The sequence below is a fragment of the Arachis hypogaea genome, chromosome 11 (assembly GCF_003086295.3).
Source record: "Arachis hypogaea cultivar Tifrunner chromosome 11, arahy.Tifrunner.gnm2.J5K5, whole genome shotgun sequence".
NCBI classification, from domain to species: Eukaryota; Viridiplantae; Streptophyta; class Magnoliopsida; order Fabales; family Fabaceae; genus Arachis; species Arachis hypogaea.
In genome coordinates this window covers 134681299-134700074 of record NC_092046.1, presented here as the reverse complement: position 1 = coordinate 134700074, position 18776 = coordinate 134681299, and the positions used below count along the sequence as shown (strand labels likewise).

General features: G+C 36.3%; 2 protein-coding genes across 3 annotated transcripts; both read right to left on the bottom strand.

The window, feature by feature from the left end:
* Positions 1-5273: 5273 nt before the first annotated feature.
* LOC112721867 (uncharacterized) lies at positions 5274-6526 on the bottom strand. The gene is made up of 2 exons (XM_025772892.1): positions 6523-6526; positions 5274-6382 (listed from the first exon to the last, which is right to left on the bottom strand). The coding sequence occupies exons 1-2, from the start codon at positions 6524-6526 to the stop codon at positions 5274-5276; spliced, it is 1113 nt and encodes a 370-aa protein (XP_025628677.1).
* A 1894-nt stretch (positions 6527-8420) lies between these two features.
* LOC112722744 (uncharacterized) lies at positions 8421-13253 on the bottom strand. Of its 2 annotated transcripts, none has more exons than XM_025773875.3 (8): positions 12867-13253; positions 11882-11950; positions 11044-11163; positions 10731-10813; positions 10538-10613; positions 10172-10357; positions 9743-9871; positions 8421-9102 (listed from the first exon to the last, which is right to left on the bottom strand). In XM_025773875.3, the coding sequence occupies exons 1-8, from the start codon at positions 12939-12941 to the stop codon at positions 8941-8943; spliced, it is 900 nt and encodes a 299-aa protein (XP_025629660.1). In that variant the 5' UTR covers positions 12942-13253; the 3' UTR covers positions 8421-8940. The 2 variants fall into 2 exon arrangements, with proteins under 2 accessions (XP_025629660.1, XP_072063426.1); XM_072207325.1 differs by having other exon boundaries at positions 11882-12588; positions 12867-13051.
* Positions 13254-18776: the final 5523 nt, after the last annotated feature.

Sequence of the window (18776 nt, the reverse complement as noted above, 5' to 3'; positions counted from 1 at the left end):
ACAAAACTATTGGGAGCAAATTAACACTTTCCTAGGAGAATTAAGCTCCAACATGGGACAACTAAGGATGGAGCACCAAGAGCACTCCATCATCCTCCATGAGATTAGAGAAGATCAAAGAGCTATGAGAGAGGAGCAACAAAGACAAGGAAGAGACATAGAGGAGCTCAAGAGCACCATTGGTTCTTCAAGAAGAGGAAGACGCCACCCTCACTAAGGTGGACCCGTTCCTTAATCTCCTTGTTCTTATTCTTCTGTTTTTCGTTTACTATGCTTTATGTTTTATTTATGTTTGTGTCTTTACTATATGATCATTAGTGTTTAAGTGTCTATGTCTTAAAGCTATGAATGTCCTATGAATCCATCACCTCTCTTAATTGAAAAATGTTCTAAAAACAAAAGAACAAGAAGTACATGGTTTCGAATTCATCCTTGAAACTAGTTTAATTATTTTGATGTGGTGACAATACTTTTTGTTTTCTGAATGAATGCTTGAATAGTGCATATGTCTTTTGATATTGTGGTTTATGAATGTTAAATATGTTGGCTCTTGAAAGAATGATGAAAAAGGAAAAATGTTATTGATAATCTGAAAAATCATAAAATTGATTCTTGAAGCAAGAAAAAGTAGTGAATACAAAAGCTTGCAGAAAAAAAAAAGAGAAAAGAAAAATGGCGAAAAAAAGAAAGAAAAAGAAGAAGCAAGTAGAAAAAGCCAAAACCTCTTTAAATCAAAAGGCAAGAGCAAAAAGCCAATAGCCCTTAAAACCAAAAGGCAAGGGTAATAAAAAGGATCCAAGGCTTTGAGTATCAGTGGATAGGAGGGCCTAAAGGAATAAAATCCTGGCCTAAGCGGCTAAACCAAGCTGTCCCTAACCATGTGCTTGTGGCGTGAATGTGTCAAGTGAAAACTTGAGACTGAGCGGTTAAAGTCAAGGTCCAAAGCAAAAAAAGAGTGTGCTTAAGAACCCTGGACACCTCTAATTGGGGACTTTAGCAAAGCTGAGTCACAATCTGAAAAGGTTCACCTAGTTATGTGTCTGTGGCATGTATGTATCCGGTGGTAATACTGGAAAACAGAGTGCTTAGAGCCACGGGCAAGACTCATAAAGTAGTTGTGTTCAAGAATCAACATACTGAACTAGGAGTATCAATAACACTATCTAAATTCTAAGTTCCTCTAGATGCCAATTACTCTGAACTTCAATGGATAAAGTGAAATGCCAAAACTATTCAAGAGGCAAAAAGCTACTAGTCCCACTCATCTGATTGGAGCTAAGTTTCATTGATATTTTGGAATTTATAGTATATTCTCTTCTTTTTATCCTATTTGATTTTCAGTTGCTTGGGGACAAGCAACAATTTAATTTTGGTGTTGTGATGAGTGGATAATTTATACGCTTTTTGGCATTGTTTTTACATAGTTTTTAGTATGATTTAGTTAGTTTTTAGTATATTTTTATTAGTTTTTAAATAAAAATCACATTTATAGACTTTACTATGAGTTTTTGTGTTTTTCTGTGATTTCAGGTAATTTCTGGCTGAAATTGAGGGACTTGAGCAAAAATCAGATTCAGAGGTTGAAGAAGGACTGCAGATGCTGTTGGATTCTGACCTCCCTGCACTCAAAGTAGATTTTCTGGAGCTACAGAAGTCCAAATGGCGAGCTCTCAATTGCGTTAGAAAGTAGATCCAGGGCTTTCCAGAAATATATAATAGCCCATACTTTTCCCGAGTTTAGACGACGCAAACTGGCGTTCAACGCCAGCTTTCTGCCCTATTCTGGAGTTAAACGCCAGAAACAGGTTGCAAAGCAGAGTTAAACGCCAGAAACAGGTTACAAACTGGCGTTTAACTCCAAGGAAGACCTCTACACGTGAAAGCTTCAATGCTCAGTCCAAGCACACACCAAGTGGGCCCGGAAGTGGATTTCTGCATCATTTACTCATTTCTGTAAACCCTAGTAACTAGTTTAGTATAAATAGGACTTTTTACTATTGTATTGACATATTTGGATTATCTTTTGATCCTTTGATCACGTTTAGGGGGCTGGCCATTCGGCCATGCCTGGACCTTCATCACTTATGTATTTTCAACGGTAGAGTTTCTACACACCATAGATTAAGGTGTGGAGCCCTGCTGTTCCTCATGAATTAATGCAAAGTACTATTGTTTTTCTATTCAATTCAAGCCTATTTCTTCTCTAAGATATTCATTCGCACACAAGAACATGATGAATGTGATGATTATGTGATGTTCATCATCATTCTCACTTATGAACGCGTGCCTGACAAACACTTCCGTTCTACATGTAAACAAGCTTGAATGTGTATCTCTTAGCCTCCTGATCTACGATCAGAGTCTTCGTGGTATAGGCTAGAATTATTGGCGGCCATTCTTGAGATCCGGAAAGTATAAACCTTGTCTGTGGTATTCCGAGTAGGATCTGGGAAGGGATGGCTGTGACGAGCTTCAAACTCACGAGTGCTGGGCGTAGTGACAGACGTAAAAGGATTACTGAATCCTATTCCAGTATGATCGAGAACCAACAGATGATTAGCCGTGCGGTGACAGCGCATTTTGGACCATTTTCACTGAGAGGACAGGATGTAGCCATTGACAACAGTGATGTCCAACATAAAGCTTGCCATGGAAAGGAGTAGGAATGATTGGATGAAGACAGCAGGAAAGCAGAGATTCAGAAGGAACAAAAGCATCTCTATACGCTTATCTGAAATTCTCACCAATGAATTACATAAGTATCTCTATCTTTATTTTACGTTTTATTTATCTTTTAATTATTAAATCTCCATAACCAATTGAATCCGCCTGACTGAGATTTACAAGGTGACCATAGCTTGCTTCAAGCTGACAATCTCTGTGGGATCGACCCTTACTCACGTAAGGTTTATTACTTGGACGACCCAGTGCACTTGCTGGTTAGTTGTGCGAAGTTGTGACAAAGAGCTAAGATTATGAACGTGCGTATTAAGTTTTTAGCGCCGTTACCAAGGAATGAACGAACACGATTTTGCCACACCAAGTTTTTGGCGCCGTTGCAGGGGATTGTTCGAGTTTGGACAACTGACGGTTCATCTTGTTGCTCAGATTAGGTACTTTTATTTTAATTTTAAGCTTTTTGTTTTTATTCTTTTTATTTTTTATTTTCAAAAATATTTTCGAAAAAAAAATAATATAAATTATTCTGTGGCTTCAAAATTTTTAAGAATGAATTCTAGAGTTTCATGATGATCTGTTGAAGTCTCGCTGGCTGTGAAGCCATGTCTAATCTTTTTAACCGAGATTTCAACTTATCATCACAAGAGTCCGTGGACTCTCATCAATTCAGCTGTTATATGCCTGATTTGTATCTGCTGAAGCTTGGCTGGCCATTGGCCATGTCTAGTGTTTTGGACCGGAGCTTTCACTGAAAGCTTGGCTGGCTAGTGAGCCATGTCTAATTCCTGGACCGAAGCTTTAGACTAACATTGCATAATTCCTGGAATTCTCATTAAAAATTTTGAAATCCTTTTTCCAATTAATTTTCGAAAAAAAATCCAAAAATTAATCAAATCATAAAAACCAAAAAATATATTGTGTTTCTTGTTTGAGTCTAGTGTCAATTTTTAAGTTTGGTGTCAATCGCATATTTTTAATTTTTCTTTAAATTTTCGAAGAACACATGCATTGAGTTTCTTTCTTGTTCTTCATGATCTTCAAGTTGTTCTTGATGATCTTCTTTGTTTGATCTTTGCATTTTTATATTTTGTGTCTTTTCTTGTTTTTCACATGCATTCTTGAATTATTAGTGTCTAAAGAATAAAAATTTTTTAAGTTTGGTGTCTTGCATGTTTTTCTTTTCTTAAAAATTTTCAAAAATAAGTTCTTAGTGTTCAACTTGACATTCAAAGTATTCTTGGTGTTCATCTTGACATTCAAAGTGTTCTTGCATGCATCATGTGTTTTGATTCATAATTTTCATGTTTTGAGTCTTTTGGTTGTTTTTCTCTTTCATCATTAAAAATTCAAAAATAAAAAAATATCTTTCCCTTTTTTCTCATAAAACTCGAAAATTTGAGTTGACTTTTTCAAAAAATTTTAAATTTAATTGTTTCTTATGAGTCAAATCAAATTTTCAATTTAAAAATTCTATCTTTTTCAAATCTTTTTCAAAAATCAAATCTTTTTCATTTTTTTTCTTTCATATTTTCAAAAATTTTAAACTTTGATTTTCAAAATCTTTTTCTTATTTCCATTTCATATTTTCGAAATTAATGCTAACAATCAATGTGATTGATTCAAAAATTTTTAAGTTTGTTACTTGCCTATTAAGAAAGGTTCAATCTTTAAATTTTAAAATAATATCTTTTTGTTTCTTGTTAGTCAAGTAATCAACTTTAATTTTCAAAAATCAAATCTTTTTAATTTCTCTTTTTTAATCTTTTTCAAAATAAGTTTTAATCACATCTTTTTCAAAATCAATTTCAAAATCTTTTCTAACTTCTTATCTTTTCAAAAATTGATTTTCAAATCTTTTTCAATTAACTACTTGACTTTTTGTTTGATTTTAAAAGTTTACTATTCCAATCATATTTTTTCAAAACTACCTAACTAATTCTCTCTCTAATTTTCGAAAATCACCTTCCTCTTTTTCAAAATTCCTTTTTAATTAACTAATTGTTTTAAATTTTAATTTAATTTAATTTAATTTTTTTAATTTTCGAATTCTAACCTTAATTTTAAATTAAAAACAAAAATATTTTTATTTTATTTTATTTAATTTTCGATATGATGGAGGGATCAATGCCTGGCATATCAGCCGGGGTCCAGGCGAACAGGTCGGCATTTTGCTATAAGAATGCTCGGAATGAGGATTTTTCTTCTGAGGATAATGTTGATCCGACGTATGTGAATTTGTCCATGCTTTCTGTGAGATAGATTTTATGCAGGTCTTCTGTTGGGGTTGGCCGTTCCAGTGTTCCTGCTCTGGGATCAAGGTCGGCCAGCATTTGTTGGTCGTTCATGTTGCCGATGTTGTGAACATGGGTTTTTGTGTTTCAGTTAGTTCTTTTAAGACTATTGTTGTAGCATTCCCTCGCTTTTCGGGCATCACTGTGAATGGTTGCAATTGTGTTATCTTGCAAAGGGAACTTAACACAAAGATGAATTGTAGATACTATAGCGCCGAATTTATTTAAGAAAGGTCGGCCAAGTATTAAATTGTAAGGACTGAAGCAATCAACAACTAAGTATTGAATGTCTAAAGTTTTTGACTAGGGAAACTCACCGAGTGTGGTTTGTAACCACACAGAGCCGATGACCGGGACTTGCTTACCTGAGAAACCTACCAGGTCTCCAGTAGAAGGTTGGAGGATGTTGCTGCTTAATTTCATCTTCTGGAACGTGGAGTGAAATAGGACATCGGCACTACTCCCAGGGTCCAGCAACACCTTTTTTACTAGGAGATCTCCGAGTTGCAGGTAGATTACGACCGGGTCATCGAGATTTGCTGTACTGTTGTTATGATCGGCTGTCTGGAATGTTATCTGTGGGGAGTTTGGTAGTGTCTGCTGTTGAATTTGATCGGTATTGATGGAAAGCATAGCTAGGTAAGATCTCTTTCTTGCCGAGCTTGTGGCTCCTCCACCTGCAAAATCTCCGAAAATAAAGTTAATTACACGTGTTGGTTTTTCGTGATAGGTGTTGTTTTGGTCTCCAGAGGGGGGTGTTCGCCGCTGTATGTGGCCGTCGATGTATTTATCCAGGTGACCTTGCTGAGCTAGTCGCTCCAGTAGGTCTTTGGCGATGACACAGTCGTCGGTAGTGTGTCCGTGCTTCTGGTGGAAAGAGCAGTATTTTGATCGGTCCGCGCCTTTTGAATCTGGGTAACTGCCGGCTTTTCTTGGTGGCTTGATTAATTTTGAATTCAAGATTTCCTTGATGATATCGTCGCGTTTAGTGTTGAATTGAGTGTAGGACTCATATCGCGAAGTCGGTTTGAAATTCTTCTTTTTGTCTCGAGTTCTATCGTCGTCTCTGTAATGAGGCTTTTCTGTTTGCTGAGCTTGCCGGAGTTCCTCGATGTCGATATGACCTTTCGCCTTTTCGCGGAACGCGGCCATAGTCTTAGGTTTGGCCACAGCAATGGTTTCCTGGAACTTTCCTGGTCGCAATCCGCTTTTTATGGCGTGTAGCCCCACCTCGGGGTGGAGGTCGGGTATACTTAGGGCTATCTTTGTGAAGCGCGTCATGTAGTCCTTGAGGCTTTCGTGCTGACCTTGCTTGATTGTGTTCAGATAATCGGAATCATGTAAGTAGATGGCCAATCCAGCAAAGTGCTCCTCAAAGGGATTTGATATGTCTCGAAATCGAGAAATAGAATCTGCAGGCAAAGAACAAAACCAATCAAGTGCAGGACCGTCTAAGTAAGATGGAAAACAACGACATAAAACTTTATCAGATGCACCGTTTACTATTATTATGGAGGTGAACTTCTTGATGTATTTATTCGGATCACCTAACCCATCATAGGGAGTTAGGGTGGTCGGCAGAATAAACCTCCGGGGTAGCACGAAGTTCATCACTTCGGCCGTGAATGGTCCAGGGGAGCTTTCCTGATCGTCATTCTCGTTGTCTTGCCGAGCTTCCTCATTATACTCGGGTTGCTCCTCCTCCTGCCGAGCAGTGTCTGAGACGTGTGTTGGCCCTGACTACTGCTCTGCATCTTCTGTTCGTTCTTGCCGATCATTGTTATTTTCAATTCGGGTGTTATTCAAGTTGGCGATTTGCTGTGCCATTCTTTGGTTCTCCTCGGTCATGCGCTGGTTGGCTTGTTGTAACTTGGTCACCATCTGAAGGAGTTCAGATGGTGTGGGTGGAAGTCGTTCAGCCATGACTCAGGCGAGAACCTCGAGGCCGATAATGTATGGAAGGGATTATATTCTCGGCCCCACGGTGGGCGCCAATTGTTCTTGTATGGATACCTGATGGGAGAGCTCCGTCTCTGGGAGTCGACGCCGAGTTATTATCTTCGGTGCCGACCTATAAACCTTATGACAATCCGAGCTTTACTCCAAGAGGGTGTCCAATCGCGTAGAGCTTTGAGCAAGAAACGGGCGGGGAGTGTACCTGCAAAGGCACTCCGAAGCTTAAGTTAGTATTGAGAATTAAAAAAATGTATCCTTTTAGGATGGGAGATCATACCTTTTATGGGAGGCTATGTGCCAGTCGGTTACGCTTTCTGTTTATTGCTTGTATTAAAGAGCAATAATAAGGGTGAGATGTCAGGTTGGACGTTTCATAATTAAAAATAGTCCGTTGAGCTGAGTTGTAACGTAAGTGGCCGATTAATGACGTTAATGGCCGATTAATGATTGTAATGCCGAACTATAGCGCCAGTTTTCTGAATAATAACGTGAATAATGCCGAGTTATGAATGAGTAAGCCGATTTATGATGTTAGATTTATAACGGCCGGATCAACCTGCAAATCGGTGCCATTAAAATAAACTGGCCGGATCCCAATCCGGTTCAATTAACTGATTTAACGATTTTAAAACAATTTTTTCACCGACAATTTTTTCCCTATGACCGAACCAATACTGTCATTGATTTTTAGCCCGTCCAATTCAAGTTTCAGAATCATGGTCCAAATGGCTTGAAGTTAGAGTAAAATGAGATTTGAATTTGGTTTGATTAATCGATTAAAAACTAATTTTCAAAATTTGGTTTCATATACGAAAATTTAAATAAATATCAACATGATTTTTAAAATTGTTCTAAAAAACTAAATATCCAAAATCTGGTTATGAATTTTTATCCAGTTAACTACATTTTGAATTTTAATTTTAAATGTACAACCCTACCGAATATAGTAGCTTGATATGGCGTTGGTGGATCGCCAAAGCGTAATCCTTGAATATCCCTATAACCTATATGACAAACTCCTATCAACCTTGCGGCGACTCGGTTCAAGGTAAGTTTCAAGAATTTTCGGCCAAATGCAGATTTGGTCGTTCGCAGGGTATTAATGTTCGCCCGTCACCATATGATTGTGCCGATCACCTTAAGTGCTAAACCAAATAGGTGAATTTGTGAGGCGCATGTAAATACGAAGGTAGAGAAGGCATTCCAACGGTATGCTGTGGTTGGTGTCTGTTGACTCTTAGTTCTCAAATTAGTATCTCCCGAAACTATTAGGAGCAAAAGATTGAAAGCTTACCAATGAAAAATAGTAAGCATTAGAGATATGACAAACCATCGAAGGACTCATAGCTCGGGATCTTGTTTCTAATACATATTATTATTATCAATTTGCTTGATGTTGTAATGATCATTTAAATTTTACGCATTCTGAATTTTAAGTTGCTCCGAGATAGTTACCATGACTACGAAATTAAGTTAAAGTTGAATTCTAATAACTTACATTGTTCAAGTATATACTCGATTAACTTATATTGGAAATGCAAATATGAATATTCAAGTTGCCGAAATCATCTCAACCTAGCCTAGACAGAGCGACCAGGCAAGTTTCCAATGACCAAACAGAACAATTTTGTGCCACGAGTCAGGTCACTCCACACATTAAGATCCAACTAGTTAAGTATAACATTGTACTTGAGACAACTTAGGTTAACCAGATAACCGAGTCAACTAAACCAAAAGGCAATTCACCTCCATTTCCCCAAATAGACCAATCGAGCAAGTGGTTCACACATCAATACACATCTATCTAAGATCAGCTAACCAACGTCAAGCTAGACAATGAAATTAGCATCAAGATAGATTAACGTTGATGATAAGGAAATGATCTTAGAACAGTTTCAAAGCAGAGTGGATTTACTTGATAAAATGAGTCTAATTGGGGTTGTGGCATCAATGACTTCCTTTGGGAATGGTTTGAACATTCTACATACAGTTGCAAGGCCAATGGCTGCATAACCTATTCATCGCTCTCAACTGTCCCATCCTTGAGATGAAAATGTTTCTCTCTCTTCTGGAACTCGGTCAAACCTTTCCCGCTACCAGTCACACCAACCTTTCCGTGAGGATCATCAGGAGACTTGAAAATACTCTCCCGTTTTCTTCCAGAGAAGAAACCAATCTGTAAGCAACGCCAAGAAAACAATTCATGCAAGCATTAAGAACAACAAAAGTATATTCAATATAAAGATGATTTGACCATACAATTAAAATGAGAACATGTCAGTGGAGAATTTAACTTGCAATGGACCTCCTAACCTCAGCCAATTCAAGCTGCTCTCTCTCTAGTCTCTCCCCTCCCCCGCGCTCTTTTTTTTTTTTTTCCTTCTTTATATACAAGAGCTAACCTAGTAATATGAACAAAAGCTAACATCCTCAAAAGCATTGATGATTTTTTTTCTTTTTTTGGTAGCAAACATTTAGGTTATTGGGTTTGCAATTGAAGGGACAACTTTCTAGTTTCTAGCGAACATTTATGATATTGCTATTAGGTTTTTAGTTTGCTAGAGTAAAACAATGCATAGGACAAGAGTTTGCCATATCAAGCAGGCTAATCTTATCCAATAAACCATATTAGTAATGTCAGCTCCGCGGTTCATTTTTTATCAACAATAAAAATATTGATTATATTCCTTACATGAAAGCTATCAATATAGGCACAAGGATACAACACAATCTAAAGCCATGAAATAATAATAATAATAATAATAATAATAATAATAATAATAACTAAGATACAAATTAACAAAATTGAGTAGTACCTTCTTTGCCTTTCCTTTGGTTGACTGAAACTGCTGCCAAGCATTTTGGCGCTTATTTTGTGTGACTTCAAGTTGCTCCATCCGCATCTTTGACTTAAAGGCATGTATTTTCTTGCGTTTGGAAGCTTTCTGTTATATTTAAGTCAGCATTCAGCAAAGGCATAATCAAAAGCACTCTAGCTAATTGAGCAGACAAACTTGGATAAAATAACAACTTCAGAGACACTCAAGTGTCTTTGTCATCCAGAAAATAATTATCAGAAGTGGCAGAGAGAGCAAGAGACAAACTCAAGACTATCTAGATAGCAAAAGCGGTTTAGTCAAACACTCCCATTAATACTGGCAACAAGCATTCTATGTATAGAAACTAATAAATTTTATAGATAAGGGGGAAACATTAGGAAATGATAATCTTATTTAATAACTCACCACATCCTCAGGGTCATCCGGTTCTATACGAAGCTTTGCCGGTAAACTTCGTGACTGGACATCGATAGTTGCCGCCTGTGCAATTTTCCGTTTGATAGCCTGCTTTGTAGCTTCAGCAACTCGCTCAGCTTCTAACAAAGCATCGACAGTACCCTCTTGAATTGGCCTTATATTCGCAGGATCCACCTGCACATAAGCAACTGCCATCAACACAAGATACCTAGCTTGAGAATGAATAAGCTGAAAACAATATTTTAGAATGTAATTATAAAGGGCAAATAGAAAAGGAATCTCTATAAACAAGAATACAGTTAGTGAAATCTAATATTGGGATCATTTATGTAACAAAGTACTTTAGAAACACACCTCTTCTTTGTTTCCCCAGTTGTCATAGGAAACAAAATAACCATTTGGTGTATATGCCTCTATTGTTGCTTCATACCTGGCCAATTATTTTACAAAATATTAAACATAAATAAAAACAATAGATAAATGAAATGGAAAGTAAAATGCATATAAATAAATGGACAAACAGAAAGAAATTAATTGCTGAATATACCATTCCCCGTCTTCACTCCAAACAGCCTGAACTTTACTGCCAATAGGATATTTATCTTGATGATCATAACTGATCTCCCGCTCCTAAGAGTGAAATAACAAAAGCAGTTAATTATGATCATGAGAAAAATATTGCATTTAAATAATTTCAATCATTTGAAATGAGCACTTGCTCATATAATCTCAAACCAACAAGGGGCTGTTAAGTACAGCTGTGAAAGCAAAGTAGCTTAAGCTTTAAAGACAATATACAATATGCTACACCATTCAGATTCACAGTTTCACTGACAGTCAGGATAACAAATAAGACATACCACTTCATTATCCTTAGGTTTTGACAAAGTAGAAGGTGCACTAGCATTTGGACCAGCATCTGAACCACATATTTCATTTTGCTTAGCAGTTGCAAGGAGTTCTTCCGTCAAAGCAATCACCTGTGTCACACAATTTTAGGCCACCGTCCAATTCAGTAAACCAAATACTTTTCAGAAATTTGGTGCATCATAAGCCAAATTAATGTCAAAATTCTAACTTAGAATCTCAGTGTGAACATCTCATATCAGGTGAGGGGGGAAATCATGCTGGACATCACGACACAGAGCACACCTGCAAAGAACCAAGATAGAAGTGATGTGTATTTTGATGAGGTTCACATTTGCTTTTGGTAGATAGATCTAATTTCCTTTTGTTTTTTGTTTTTAAATTTCCCATGCTCCTCAAGATCTGCAATTTTAACTAAACTATAACAGTACTTCACTTTGAAACAGAACACTATCTCACCTTTTTAAACTAACAAAGGAGGACAAATCTGAACAAAGGCCACTAGAGTTTCATTGGTTGAAAACTTAAAACAAAATGAGATGCAAAGAAAGCTTAGCTGTCCATACATCAGTCGCTCATGCCTTTATGGAAGCTAGGTAAGAAGGTAGAGATCTGCTTTCTTAAGAAACAATCATTTATTAATTCAGATTTTTTCCCCCTAAAGGAGGATGAGCAATAAGAAAATCAGGTCGACACAATATCTTCAGATGAATCAATGATTCAATGAATAACAAGGGGAAAAAAACGGAAGAGAGAGGGGGGGGGGAGAGGAGGGAATGCACAGCTCACAGATATGAAAAGACAGAAGTAAAACATATGATAAAGCCATACCTCATTAAGCTCCCTTTCCATGTCCACATACTCAGAATTTCCAGGCTCATCTTTTAAAAGTTGTCTAACCTGATCCACATATGAAGGAGAAAAGCAATAAACAAGTTAATTTTCATATCAGGGAATGCTGAGATTTAATGAGGGAACAAACTATGTTCATGACATTGATACTGTAAGGGGCAATAATGGCAGTCATAAACTATCCTTTGAAAAGCAATGAAAGTAATAATGTCTTTTTTCTTGACAGGAATACAAGTGATAATTTTAGATAGATACAAAAACCACATAGGGCATATTCAACAACAAGAATAAATATTTTCTCAATAGGCAGGGTCAACTGCATAGATAAAATGATGTCATCATATCCTATTGTAGACGAGCCATTTTCTAGAACCCAAGATTTTAACTATAATTTTCCTTGGTCTACCTCTACTTCAAGGTTCCAACTATTGAGAATTTGAGATACCCTCCATTGAATATACTATTCTTTATTGAGTCTGAGACTTTTACAAGTCCCATTTGCATATAACCAAACATATAGATAAATTTATGTAGCCTCATATTTGAAGTTGCGTATCCAAGTGGAAACAAGCAGCAATGAAAGGACCTTACCATTCATTATTTTTTTTTTTAAGAAAACAAATAATAATAATGGAATTTTGGAAGTTGAGTCAGAAACTGTACTTGGTGCTGTTACAGCAGCTGAGCTGAAAAGAGCAGAAGAATTGGGTTTACCGGCACATGCAGAAGAATTGGGCATATTATTGCATACGAAATCCAAAAGAAACCCCTCTTATTGGATAGTGAAAAATTAATTCACACGCGAATATGCAAAATTGATTGTTACAGTAACGACAAAAGGCTAGGTCATCGTAGTGTTTAGGTATTAATCGGAATTGAAGCGAGAAAGTAAAAATGATGGAAAGAACAAATTGGTAAGAGAAAAACCCTAAGTTGGTTTGGGGTTGGAGGGTGGAGCAGTTACCTGGTGGAGTTGATCCTTGTAGGTGGAAAGATTGGAGGCTAACTCCTCTATGCTTACTTCCTCACCGCCTTGCATCGCGCTCTCTTTCTCTGCCACTACCACTTTCTTGAGTTTCTTCCGACTCCAACAATCACCGCAACCAGGAACGGAACAATTAATCAATTCACAAATACAAATCTAACGACTAAACCCTCTATTTTTATTTTTCTTTTGTTCTGGTCTTGAAATCCAAACCCACTTATATTGGGCTTTTATCAACCCAACTCAAATCATAACTAGCCCTCTCCCACTATCTATATGGGCAGATACAGGGTGACCGCTCATGACAAAAAAAAAAAAAAAAAGAGCTAAGGGATAATAGTTAGTTCATTTGAGAATTCAAATTTCGCCTTGTGTTACCAACAAATTTATCTTTAATATGTTGGACTAAGAAATTAGAAAACCAAAAAAAAAAAAGGAAACAAAAAAAATAATTTATTCGCTCTTTACTAAATAAAGAATGTTGTACTTATTCTTAATTAAATAAATCTTAATTTCTTATTGATTATATTTTGTATCAATAGATTATTTTAGAAGTTAGAATTTGCAAATTAGAGTTTAGGGGATTTTATTTTTTATTTATTTTTTATTTATTTTTTACCTTTAATAGTAATTAAGTTAAGTTTCAAGAAGCTCTTTATTTTTTTTTTCGAAGCACATAGTATTTTTCCAATCTCTAAAAATTTTACATAAATTTTTATTCTCTAAAAATATCTGAAAATTAATCTCGTTACATAGATTAGTCCCTTTGTTGTGTTGAAAATTTTGTTAAAACCAAAGTGCCTTATCTAAATTTTGCTGAAATTAATTTGTACTAAAAAAAAATGTTGAATGTTGTCAAATTTATCGTTGGAGATTAGCGGCGGGTGTACCGGCAGATTTACCGGTAGATTTAGCAATAAATTCGTCAAATAAAAAATTACCGTCGAATTTGGTTTTCTAACAATAAATTCGTTGGTAATAATTGGAAGAAAAAAAATTGGTGCAATAATTACCGTCAGATTTAGGGGAAAAACAATCCGACAGTAAGGTAATTAAATGAAACGCGTCGTTTTGATCACAGGCCGTGCGTTATCAGTGGATTTATTTGATGCTAAATCGGCCGGTAAAATTGACTCTAAATTTGAATTTGAATCCTACCCTTCCATTTCTGCAACATCATCAACTTCATTTCTCTCCTCTTTTTCTTTCTCTTTTTCTCTCGCCGTCAGCTCCCATTACCACCATTTGCTGTCGTTTCGCCGCCATTAACCACTTCCCACGACTCCAACCATCGTCGCCGTCGAGAAACGTCCATCTGGAGCTTGTTTTTGCCAGGAGGATATTATTTCTCCCCTGCAAATTGCTGCCCCTGTTGTTCATCGCCACCGCTGCTTGCCTCCGTCAGGTGCAATGCTGGTATGATCTTCTCCATGCTCTTCTGCTGCTGGTTCCAGTTTAGGTTCGTAGTAGATCTATTAAGAGTGAAGTGCTTTGAATACTAGGGTTTTTGTTCTTACTTTTGCGTTTTGTGCTGTTAAAGTTGATTAATTCGCGAAATTCTCATTCTTACTATGTGGACTTAAGTGTGCACTGCTTCAGGATGTTGACTTTAGTTTTAGTTGATTTTAGTTTAGGTAGATTTAGTGGAGTAACCTTTCACCTATGACAATTTTAAAATGCTTGAAAGTAAAATGTTCATGCTATATAGAAATATAGGGAAATGGACTTGAATATTTCATGCACTGCTGATAACCGTTTGTTATCTGTGAATTTGATCAATCTAATATTTAAATTACGTAACCTTTTGAATAGGAGTATGCATGATCCGACCCGATTCGAAGACTCGGGCTAACCCCAAATATTTTAGGGGCTAATTTGGTGTGATTTTATCGGGTTTAGCGCCGGATAAAGGTCTCAAAAATAAATCCGATCATTATTTCGGGTCAGGTCCGGGTCAAGGCGAATTCGGCTTCACCCGACCCATGTGCACCCTAAGGGACTAAAAAAGATATATATGTTTTAAATTAATTTTAATATTATGTTATATTAATTATAAGCTTATTATTTTATTTTTAATCACATTTGTTGAAGTAGAAAATAGATCAAATAAGTATCAAATTAGAATTTATGGATAAATTTAAGTTCAAATATAGATATCAACTTTTCAGTAACAAGTTTTTTCTTTATAAATAAATGTCTTATAAATAAATTTCTTTATAAATTATTGTTAAAGCTTTAAAAACCCAGTTTAGACTCAGTATAGTTGTGGCTCAAAAATGTTTAAGTTTCATGAGTTTAGAACGGAATTATGATCTAAAAAATAGACTCGTATATTTAAGATTGAATATGAATCGAAACAAACTCAATTTCACCCATCTCATCAACACCTCTACTTTTGAAGCATAGGTACTCAATAATTACTATTAGTTTGATGTATTGTACGTTATAAATTAAAAATATGTTTGATTTCTAATGTTGCAGAGGAGGTTGGTGCGTTTGATGATGAAACTGATAATATTGTCGAAGGTGATGATGCATCGAACAAGGTAGTTAATTTTATGTTACTCTGCTTGTTTTGCTTATTCTAGAAAGATGACTGCCTTCTAATAGGTTTCCCCTTGTTTTAATGCTATTATCATAGTTGACCGTGTTTGCACTCTTTTAATGCTTGCTTATGATATTTTAAATTTTTGCTCTTGCAATGGCTTCATGAAAGGAATTGGGTCCATTGTTCTTATCATACGTGCAATTCAAATGAGTGGCTTTTAAATTAATAAAAGTAAATAATTGTTAATGATATTCATTTGCTAAGAGCTGATAACAAATCTTGGGATTTTGAAAAAATATTAGAATATCTTTTGTATGGCATTAGTTTCTCAAATGGTCAAGCAAAGATGTTCTGGTATTGAAGGCATACAAAGGACTGGGCAGTTTTTACTTTAGCTAGCAATAATAATATTCTGTTTTTGTTTTAAATGAAAGTTTAATACCATTAAAATTTGAGACTTTGACACTATTAAAATTTGTCATCAGATTTTAAAAGTGATCCTACGAACTATGAACTTAATTAGCTTTATTTAATTTTTCTCCCAATAGCATTATGATAATTTAGACGATAAATTTTGCATTATATTATTGAATTGATAACTTATATATTTGCACATAGATAAATAGCCATCGCACTAACTCATAATTCATATAAAGACAAGCGTTGCGATTACCGGCGGTGTCGGTGGCACACAGTTACATCTTTGGCAGTAGGTACTAAATTGTATGATTAATACTCTTGGAGTTAAGTTAAGTAAAAAATATTTGAGGATTGTTTGTTAAATATTTGTATTCGATTTTTTGTTGTGGTTTTACTTTTTCTATTCTATTAATAGAATACATGTTAGTTGTCTGAAATTGTATTTATTATTGTAAATATATTTAATCTATATTCCATATACATATATGTATAGTTCTTATAATTGTATATAGAATTGTAGATAGTTATAATTTTTGCTGATTGTATTTGAACTTTGAAGTATGTTAGACTTATACAAATAATATAAGTGAGTATATGTATAGAATAAAATTATATTGAAAAATTTTCAAAAAGTAAATTAAGGATTCGGTTCATTTTAAATGTGATTTTTTTATTTAATTAAATTCTCTTATTCTTTTAGACTTTTGATATTTGAACTTGTTTGTGAACTTTATTTTAACTAAAATTATAGATAAATTATTATAAAAAATTATAAAAGTTTAAATCTTATTAGTTTAAAAAATATTAAATTTAAATATATAAAAATATATATTAAATTTTTAAACAATTTTTTTTAAAAAATAAATTAGTTTACCGTTGGATTTACAAGGAAAAAAATCCGACGGTAACAATGTCCAAAATTTCGTTAATTAAAAGTTTATATACGCCGGTAATTAGCGGTGGACGGAAAAATTTGCCGGTAAATAATTACCGATGAGATTTATACTATTGAATTTATTCTGCTACTAAATATGACGGTAAACAAGTTACTAGCGAATCTTTTTAATAAATTTCCTGGTAAATCCAACGATATACGACGACTTTTTTATAGTGTTGGAGGTATATTTTTTATAATTGTTATTATCATGATTACCAACAGCAAATAAAATAAAATAAAAAATATATACCTGTTCATACCCTGACCCAATAATAAAGGCCCAGAACCAAGCGAAAGGCTTAATCCAAATGGTTGGGCCTCACCCAGTACCAATCTTCGTCTTAGAAAGTCGGTACTCGTCACGACTTGCTCTAAAGAAGTCGGGAACGAGGGTTAGCTGGCAGATAAGCACTCATTTGAATGAATAACTGCCCCTAGAATCTCTCTAACCACTTCCCCAAGCCATATCTTAACTTCCCTAAGATAAAGGGACGGTTAACACCCTAAAAAAGTGGCACTACTCCAACGGTGGTTATTGGTTCGCCACTATAAATACACTGACACTTCTCAGGTATCTCTAAGTCCCAATACTCTCTAGACCTGCTCACACCCTTGCTGACTTAAGCATTGGAGTGTCTTTGCAGGTACCACCCCCCATTCTTTCTCACGCACAAGTCGGACGGAGGGCACCGAGTTGCAGATCCGCTTGGAATCCTCCTCATCCATACGTTTGGGCCAACCAACGCCGTCCAGCCCACTAATCTCCGGTTACCCACCGTAACATTGGCGCCATTGCCGGGGACCCAAGAGATCAACCAGTGATGGCGGATAGATCCCCTGAAGAGGGTCATGTGGAGTCAGATTCTGAACAAGAGAATCTGGACACCGGAAACAAGGATGCAGACTTGACCCTTCACCAGGAAGCCAATGACCAACACAGGGAAGATACCTCCGGAATAAAAAATCCGAAGGTGAATTCTTCAGAAGGGCGCGAATCAGAGAAAGAGGGACCCTCCGATGCAACTGAGCTCATGGGATTAGTCTACAGTCGCCTCGAACAGTTAGAGCAGGAACGGGAGCGACAAAAGGAAACTGAAAAGAACCTAAAAGAGGAGATGGAGCGACGAAAAGAGTTAGAAAGAAAACTCTTAAAGTTAGAATCCTCCCTCAAAGGTCGGAACTCCCGAGACGAACGAGAAGAACCACCACTAGGAGGGGAGGATCCTTTCAGCGAGGAGATAATGAGGGCAAAGGTTCCAAGGAACTTCAAAAGCCCCGATATGGACCTCTATGACGGAACCACGGATCCAAAGCATCACTTAAGCAATTTCAAAAGTCGGATGTACCTAGCTGATGCTTCCGACGCTACGCGATGCAAAGCTTTCCCGACCACCCTATCGAAAGCAGCGATGAAGTGGTTCGACAGCCTACCTCCAAGCTCGATCACCAGTTTCAAAGACCTCTCAAGGAAGTTCTTGATGAGGTTCTCCATCCAGAAAGATAAAGTGAAACATGCACCAAGCCTCCTGGGAATAAAACAGGAGGTCGGAGAATCCTTACGAGCCTATATGGAAAGGTTCAATAAAGCATGTTTAGAGATTCAAGACCTGCCCACCGAGGCAGTCATAATGGGATTAGTCAATGGACTCAGAGAAGGTCCCTTCTCACAGTCCATATCAAAAAGACACCCCATCTCCTTAAGTGATGTACAAGAAAGAGCTGAAAAGTACATCAACATGGAGGAAAATGCCAAGTTGAGAGACCTGAGTTGGCGACCCGGGCACCTTCCCTCAGCAAAAGAGAGGGAGAGGGAAACCAAGAAAAAGGAAGAACTCGGTCTCGACAGACCAAGAAAATATCACTCTTATACTCCTCTGAAAGTTTCTATAGTGGATGTATACAGAGAGATTTGTAACACTGAAAGGTTACCACCCCCCAGACCCATTAAAAATAAAAAGGGGGGAGCCGCAGCGACTACTGTGAG

Coding starts and splice junctions, on each gene's coding strand:
- LOC112722744 (XM_025773875.3), bottom strand. CDS start 12,941: ATGCAAGGCGGTGAGGAAGTAAGCATAGAGGAGTTAGCCTCCAATCTT. Junction 10,358..10,537: donor ACTGGGGAAACAAAGAAGAG/GTGTGTTTCTAA, acceptor GCTTATGTGCAG/GTGGATCCTGCGAATATAAG. Junction 9,872..10,171: donor CGGATGACCCTGAGGATGTG/GTGAGTTATTAA, acceptor TAAATATAACAG/AAAGCTTCCAAACGCAAGAA.